This window comes from Dipteris shenzhenensis, chromosome 32, assembly GCF_047967505.1.
Source record: "Dipteris shenzhenensis isolate YYH24624 ecotype China chromosome 32, Dip_SZ_1.0, whole genome shotgun sequence".
In the NCBI taxonomy this organism is placed as follows: domain Eukaryota; kingdom Viridiplantae; phylum Streptophyta; class Polypodiopsida; order Gleicheniales; family Dipteridaceae; genus Dipteris; species Dipteris shenzhenensis.
In genome coordinates, this window is record NC_141627.1 from 36,313,563 (window position 1) to 36,322,178 (window position 8,616).

General features: G+C 44.8%; 1 protein-coding gene across 1 annotated transcript; it reads right to left on the reverse strand.

The window, feature by feature from the left end:
* Positions 1 to 4,897: 4,897 nt before the first annotated feature.
* Positions 4,898 to 7,693, reverse strand: LOC147880679 (transcription termination factor MTERF8, chloroplastic-like). The gene is made up of 2 exons (XM_087370805.1): positions 6,226 to 7,693; positions 4,898 to 5,735 (listed from the first exon to the last, which is right to left on the reverse strand). The coding sequence occupies exon 1, from the start codon at positions 7,588 to 7,590 to the stop codon at positions 6,433 to 6,435; it is 1,158 nt and encodes a 385-aa protein (XP_087226931.1). The 5' UTR covers positions 7,591 to 7,693; the 3' UTR covers positions 4,898 to 5,735; positions 6,226 to 6,432.
* Between the last annotated feature and the right edge of the window lie 923 nt (positions 7,694 to 8,616).

Consider the following 8,616-nt stretch of genomic DNA (forward strand, 5'->3'; position numbering starts at 1 on the left):
TAAGTTCATCCAACAAGTCATCTATCCTGGGGATTGGAAACCTGTTTTTGATGATGACCTTATTAAAGTCTCTGTAGTCAATGCACATACGGTAAGAACCATCCTTCGCTTTCACTAGGAACACAGGGGATGCAAAAGGAGAAGTGCTATGAGTGATGAAACTCCTCTGGAGCAAGTCCCTCACTTGAGTTGCAACTTCTTCCTGTTCCACTTTAGAGAGTCGGTACGGTGCCTTATTTATTGGCTTACTGCCAGGTTCCAAGACTATGGCATGATCTACATCTCTTCTTAGAGGCAACTGCAATGGCAAATCAGCGAATACATATGAAAATTCCGAGAGCAATCTTTGCATATCAACATCCTCAACATGGGGAGTGCCACCCTCCTTGGTCACTGACACATTCAATGCATACATGGCACTGCCCTTCTTGAGCTCTCTGGCCAACTGCCTTGATGAAATGACCTACAATTTAGGGGTTGCAATACCATGCAATGTAACTAATTGACCCCTGTGGACAAAGCTGAGAATTAAGGCATTGAAATCCATGCTGATTTTTCCCAGTGATTGCAACCAATCACAGCCCAAGACAACATCTATTGGGCCCATATCAAGTGCCATGAGATCACCTGCAAATGTATAGTCATCCGAGAACTTAATCTTTGCATCTTGGCAACAAGATCTACTAATTATATGCTGTCCATTGGCTACTTCTACTCTCATGAGGCCCATGGTCTCTCTCAGTAGCAATCAGTCCCACCCTCTGTAAGGTCTTGCAGTTAACAAAACTGTGGGTGCTATCGCTGTCCACCAACACATGTACAATCCTGCCATTAATCATCCATGTTGATCTGATAGTATCAACACTTTTGGCACCCATCAAGGCATGCATGGAAATAGTATAAAGTGTTGGCTGGGCATCCCAATAAACCACCTTCTCATCCACAGGAGCATTACCCCTGCATCTTCACATGCATAAAAAGGCATCGCATCGTGATGCTCCATAGAAAAGAGTGTAGGCCTACGGCCTGTCATGCCCCCAGTAGACAAAATCTCATGTGAATGCGAAGCATGTGTGTCATGCGCAGTAGCACCACCTGCCATCTCCTCCTGAGAGGTATCCAAAGAACCTGGGGCATCAAACAGTTCCTCATCATATGAGAGGTCAATGATTATGTTGAGCTTGGCAATACCACTGTTGCGCATCTTGCAAACATTCCTGTGCTCAAGAGTCTATTTCTCACCACATTTAAAGCATAAGTTGGCCTTCTTCCTACTGTCCATTATTGCCAGTGTATGATGTTTTATCTCAGCCTACTAATTTCCAGCAGTAGGCTTGACATGACCCCGCAGGATCTGACCCTATCACTGACCTAGAATCTCGTCCTCAATACAACCAGAATCATAGCGCAGGTGCCTCGATCCTCCCGACCACCCCCGAGCACATGGGCTACAGCTAGACTCATCCATAGGCCCGTATCTAACCCACACGTCCCATACCACCTGAGTCCGTCGAGAAGACCTTCGATACTCCACCTATGATCTGCCATGTAGATGGCCAGAGTCTCGGCCTGGGTCCAAGTCCCATCCATCAGTTGAGGAGCGCTCAACTGATCTACACAATAGCACTAGCCCTCCCTCTATATAGAAGGAAACCCGCTATAGATAGCACAATGCTATGAATAGCTCCCTCCATATAAAGCAAGCACTATATATGAATCAATCTCTATGTATAGCAATCTTGGCTAAAAATAGCCATCTAGCCCTATGCTATCCTGTAACCCACATTAACCTGCTATCCAACCCTAGGTACACCATGCACATGACATACTCTCCTTCCTCTAAGAACTCACTCCTGAGTTCACTAGAAAGCCTGAAAACTCTCTGTGAAGATGAGTCAATGCCAATAACTATACTTTGACTATCAATTTGAGTGTGCTATACATTCCATGAGATTCAAATCAAAGAGAATCCAAGGCCAAAGCCACAATCTTTGATAACTAACCCAAGGAAAGTAAATCTCTCAATCTAAACAAGGTTACATATCGTCGAGTATTCTCCTCAAGAAATCCAGTAACGCCTGAATCCACAGAGTTAGTTCCGTTGACATATCCGTACACAAGCATGGTAAAATCTGTACCTGAAGGTAAATGATTCTATCAACCTTATCTATTTAGTATCCTTGAACTCAAAATCTTAGGTTGAGATAGAGGAATCATTGTTCAAACAATCCCATCAATTGAGCCCCTCAAGGTCAATTTCTGGGTTGCAGTTTCTATCAACCCTCATGTCTTGAATTAACAGAATACCCTTGTAATTCAAATTCTTGGGTTGAAATACATGACAGACTTTCCATCGCAGAACAATTAGGTATCCGTTCATAACTCATGATGGAAGAATCTTCATGGAAGTATCAATGGGCAAAATCTTGACCAAAGATATGGTCCCCCTGATCTATCCTCGAAATGCCCCTACATGAGGATAATCAATAAAATTCAGTTGGCTATATCCAATCAATGGTACTGTTCTAGACATGTATATAGTCAACCATCATAGGAATAACATCCTATGTGATCCAAAGACTACGGAAACATACAATCCAAAATCTCTTAAAACAAGATCCACTATCGAATATCCTGTATAAACTTGTGCACAACAAAACCGCTCCAATCACAGGATCATCCAGTTCTTAGGATCTCTTATCTAGGAACATCAAGTTCCAAACGAGGCACTGACAGACCATCATCAGAAGAGATGCGGTAACCCTCCTTGAGATTGAGTCTAGACTATGGAGCTCCAAGGTTGAACCCAAAAAATACATGGCTTCTCTCAGGGTAAAGAATCTTAGTCAGCCCTCGTAAAAAATCTAATCAGGTTGCCTCCAATTCAATTCAACCTACTTGTACTTCACCCTAGAGGTCCTTGGGTATTGTTTCACGCTGGATTATACCACCACATCAGAGAATCTTAAATATAACATACCTTAGTGTCCCATACCACCAAAGTATACTGCAAATAAAAAACTCGGTGGACAATATGAGTGAATCAGGTAGCCAATCCCTCTTCAACTCAGTTGATCCCAGATTGAGTCAGGGTGGCAAATCCGTTCTCACAGTTTATGGAACGCGTGTACCTTAAACATCAAATTTCCAAAGAAGGCATGAGCATTGACAATGAGAGGATCCAAAAGGTGTTGGATTAGCCTATTCCTCACACAGTAAGGAAACTTTGGGCATTCCTAGAATTCACTATCTTCCTTAGAAAATCAGTGAGGGATTATTCGAAGCTAACCGTTCCTTTGACAAACCTCCTTAAGGGATATGGACTTTGTTCCTACATTCCTATCTCCTAGATAATAAACTTGAAGAGGCTTTCCAGACTAATAGCTTTTCAGACTAAAAGTTCATGATACCCAGGTTTAGTGGCCAACTCAGGAGAAAGAACTATATGCGGTTATATACACATTGAAAACTTGGAGACATTATCTACATGGAGCCAAGTTTGTTGTATTAACAGAGCATGAATCTAGCAAATACATATGTGAAAGGCCTGAGTTGAGGGGAAATAATTCATGGTGGGATGAACTTATGGAGCACTATCATATGGAAATTAGGTACTGAAAGGGTAATTTGAATAAGATTGCCAATGCCTTGAGTCACATTGTGAGATAAAGTCTTTGAGTTTTACCAAAATAGGAGCTGACCTTTTGTGATTCCCTGAGAGGGCTATGTAGGACCGAAAGTCATTTTGGTTAGTCTTGGTAGTAGGTTCAAATGGGGAGCTCCACCTTAGGGGTCATACCATCTGTTCAGGTGGCGGGTGCTCAATTCTACATTCAAAATGGCTTGCTATTCTGAAAAAGGAAGGTTTGCATTCCTGATGATGTAGAGGTCAGGAGCAGGATCCTATATGTATGTCATGGCATTCCGATCGTAGGTCATCCAGAAATCCAACAAACCTATGATTTAGTAAAATGGATGCCTAAGATGAAGGCTGAATCGCTTCTATTGACTGAGATCTGAAGTAGAAATCTAAGGGCACCAAACATTCGCTAGAATTGTGCCTACAACTAAAGAATACAAGGGCCAAGTGACCCCAATTATAGAGGGGGGAAACCCCCGCTGACCTAGCCCACCAACCCGACCAAGTCTAGTTGGCTGACCGGAACAGGTCTAGTCGGGTTAACCCAACCCATCCTAATCAGGTCGATTGACTGGACCTGACCCTTGTCAAGATCTGGCACCAAACCAGCTTGTTTCACTGGCCCTAAGTGTGGCCTTTTACCGAGCCTAAACAAACTTTCACTAGGCCCAAATGTAGTCTATCCTGCCCTGGCAAATTCCCCATCATACTGCACAAACGCAGTAAGGACATTATGAATTTTTTAGGAAAGTACAGCCATTTGTGTAGTTATAACAGGAAAAGAGTAGTTTATTGCACACAATGCACAAAACAAACAATCCATGACTAAACAGTTCATGTTTTCAATAGATAGTATGTGATGTATTTAGTATGTGATGCATAGTAATTTATTGTACACAACACACAAAACAAACAATCCGTGACTAAATAGTTCATGTTTTCAACAGATAGTGGCAACCAACGTATGAATCACTTACTTGGGACTTATCAAGGACGTGCATTGGATATTTCACATATGCCTTCCTGGCAATTGAATGACGACAAATGTCCTTGTTTGACGACAGTCTTGTTTGCTCTGTCCAAAATGTGACGACAAGTTCCTTTTATTCAAAGCTTGAGATATCATTACGGAATTTCCTTTTGCAAAGCTCGAGAGACAATGTTCTTCCATCTCCATCATTTGAAAACCTGTTGACTGTTGAGTAAAGATTTCTAAGGTGTATATTCAACACCCTCAAGGCTCTAGGAATTCCTCCATCCTGTAGATGGCTGACAGGGCCTCAAAATAAGCCCACCCAAGTCTGAAGCTGATTGAACAGACCTGGCCACCTTACCTCTTCTTATACTGGCCAACCTAACCAAATCTGGGGCCTATAAAACTCCCCACAAACCTCCATTGGCACTCCTTCAGCCCCAGCCTTGGGTTGGCTACTTTACCCCACACTTTTGCCCTCTTGCAGACCCAGATTCAGCCCAACAGTTGCCCACATTTGTGCCTGCCCAGCCCTGCTTGCTGGGCCTAGCAGTATCCATTCCACGTGGCTGATCATCATACTGCCCACGTAGCAGTCATGCAGCTGCCCACATGGCAGACCTTGTAAAACATGCATTCGACCTAGATCTGCCTGTCTGGCAGCAATCCCACACAGCTGACTCCTTCACACCCATGCATTCTACAGATGTCAAGCCCTTCGGTCCTCATTTGCGGGCTCACATGTGGGGCATTGACCCTCACACCACAACACGTCCTCTCAATGACACGATGTGGGCCTACGCCCACCCAATCAGGTGAGTGCTCCATCAGTTCCCGCAAAAGAGCCATTGTGTACATGCCAAACGCATTGTCGTATTCAGGTCCAATCTCTCGCACCCTCATAATGCCAAAAGTCCTGCTTTGCATCATACTCAAACAACCAGAACCAATCTGGAACACTGCTACAACCACAAAACCACGCACTAGGGGCACTGCCAGTCGTTGTCACGACCCCCCTGGAGTCTTCAAGATACCCAAGCAAAGAGGGAGAGGGGCAGTAGCCTGCCTCTCTCCATCTCCATCCTCACAGGAAGCGTCTCCCTTCATTCGGTTGTTCTCCATCTACAGGCCACATTGTATTCAACCTTTTGGCTCAGCAATAAACAGTAAATACTCTCTTTGAACCGAAAGAAGGAGGGGGGGGGGGGGGGCTCTCGCAACCACAATCCCACCTCATTGTCACTCACACACAGAGCAAAGCATACAAGTATTGTGTGGCTTTCCCCTAATGGTACGTGGTACATGCATTCCATGCAGTAGAACTTAGAGAGACATGGAGATGCCTATACATGTACAGTGAAGGAGCACACAGCTAGACAGCAAGGCTTTTGACATGATGCAAGTGATAGCAGAAAAGCACTGCTTAACACTCGAGAATCAATACAGACATGTACCTCTTCTTGAGAAACCCAACAAAAAGACATTAAATCTATGTACCACCCTTCAGTAATAAGAACAAAAACATGCACTGGTTACAAATACCTAGAAACAAAAATGATAAAGCACAGAAATCCTCTGTAAATTTCCATTAACTTGGAAAAAGGATATATACCAGCTTAATCATGCTCGCATTCAGACAATAACTTGCTAGTGATAAGCGGGTGCGGGAACCTGATTCAAAAGTGATTTTTCAACCAGCAGAAAGCTGAATTCAATGCAGATCATGTCTGAACTCTTTGTGGATGACAGGAATTTAAATGTCCTGGCCAAAGATGGCAAAGAAACATTTCCCCTGCCACGTTTAAGGCTAAAGTCTGTTTCATGGTGCAATTGTCTTGCGGGCCTTGTATCTCTCGAAGTCTTTATCGCTGCGTGCCAGTACCGATGTTAAACTCAACTCGCCCTTGAGCTTTCCTTTCCTTTGCAACTCAGTGAGCACATTGAAACGAGGAATGATTCTCTTCTCAAGGCTAAGTGTCAAATATTGAGGAAATTTTATAATTTCGCTTATGTCCCGGCCCAGTACCTGAACTAAATAGTCAATTTTCTTGGCGGTAAGAGCGTCGCTCATGCGAAATATGGTCGGGCATCTGCTCAATAGTTGACCAACCTCCTCGAACGAGAATCCCCGAGCCATCAGCCGATGGAATCGCGCTTGCAACTGCTCTGCACTTTGAGTGCTTAACATGGACATAGCTTGGCAAAGTTCCAAACTGTTCTTCTCCAATCCAAATTCTTGAAATATACCCAACCTCTCCACCAAACGCTCAGCCGGTAAGAGCAACACACGCGGGTTGATAAGCAACATTTTGGTAACGCGTTCGACGCCTAGTCCTTGTTGCTGAAGACATCGAAGTCTGTCGGAGATATTAACGCATAAGATTGACGGCCACTTAGGAATGATCTTGGAGAGGTCCCGCGGGTGCAGACCCATAGCTTGCAGATCAGCACGCCGCTGCTGTAGGGTCTTGGTGCTCATTGAGAACAACCGAGGGCAAGCAGCTAATCGCGTCACCATTGTCTTTTTATCGACTGCCAAATCCTCAAAGAATTCCCATTTACGTCGCAGACTGTCCGTCCGACAAGACACTAATGAGGGGTTCCGAAGGAGGAGTCTGACAGAGTTTTCGAAGCTGAAGTGGAGGGAACGGAAGAGGTCCAAGAAGGATACAATTTTGTCGTGGGGAGTGGCAGAAAGAAACTTGAAAACACGGGGTTTGGAGAGCATGGAGACAGGCACCTGGTCTTGGAGGAGGAGGTGGATTTTCTGCCACTGAGCTGAAAGGAGGGGGGGAGGGAGCTCCGCGAGGCATTGGAGGGAGGAGGAGGAGAAGCCAAGCTGTAGGAGGTGGGGGATGATGTCGAAGGAAGGAGGCTGAGGCTGATGAGAAACATTCTGTTGTTGAAGATGAGATCCGAAGCATCGGCAAGGAGCAATTCGGAAGGAGATGGCGAGAGATCTGCGCGTTGGAATCATGGTGAGTCCATATAACAGAGCAAATTCATGGTATCTGTAGCTCGCCAGACTCCATAGCCGTTTTTAGAGAAGAAGAAGACAGACCACGCATTCTCCCACAGAATTGCCATCGCCACTCCATTCCCATTTAGAATCCCAATTCCACCTCTCTTGTCTCCCCCTCCCAAAAATTTAAAGGGCTTTCACCTTTCGGGGTCGTCTCTTTGTCCCATTACTCCCTTGGCTCATGGGGATCGGTTTGAGTCCGGCCCCCCTCCTGAGGTTCGTTCCGGTCAAGGAAGAGAATGTTTGAAAACCGACATGTATATTCCTATCTTGGCTCCTGACAAGACAACTCCCACGATGGATGCCCCTTCTGGGTCGAGATCAGATGAGGGCACATGGAAAACCGTTGGTTGAAAAGGGAAGACTAAAGATGCCCCCGGGAAAGCCTCCCTCCGTGTTCAATAGTCCAGACTCTATGGTGGCTCCTGATCTCGACAACTGCGAACAGAGCAAACACTCAGTGAGGTGCAAAAAGGAGATCAACCTCAAACTATTAGTGACGTGATCAACATGCAAAGCTATGAGGGTGCGCGAGAAGGGTACGTTGCCAAGGAAGTTATTGAAGAAGAGCTCATCGTAAAGGACTTCCAAAGGACAAGCAGATGGAGAAAAAAGTCCTTGGGCCGAGTAATCAGATGATCGCCTGAGGCAAGCAATGCAGGTTTGTTGTCTCAAAATGTCTGAAAGATGCAGCTCATAATGCCGGACAAGGTAAAGAGAATAGGTTCCATTTCATCAAAGCATTGTCTACATGATAGTAGAAAGGATAGGATGCGGTCTTGAATGTGCAGTCAGTGCATGTGATGTAATGGAATATGAGGGGTAGTTGTTCCCCTATCAAGCAGAAAGGGTGTGTTTCTCTGTTATCTCGTCTGGAGTTTGACGTTTTTCTCCTGCAACAAGAAATGAAATGTGGAGAGGAGGACCCGCTTTGGTTTGTGTTAAGGGACCTTGGGTTTTCAGTGTTAGTAAACTACCTGG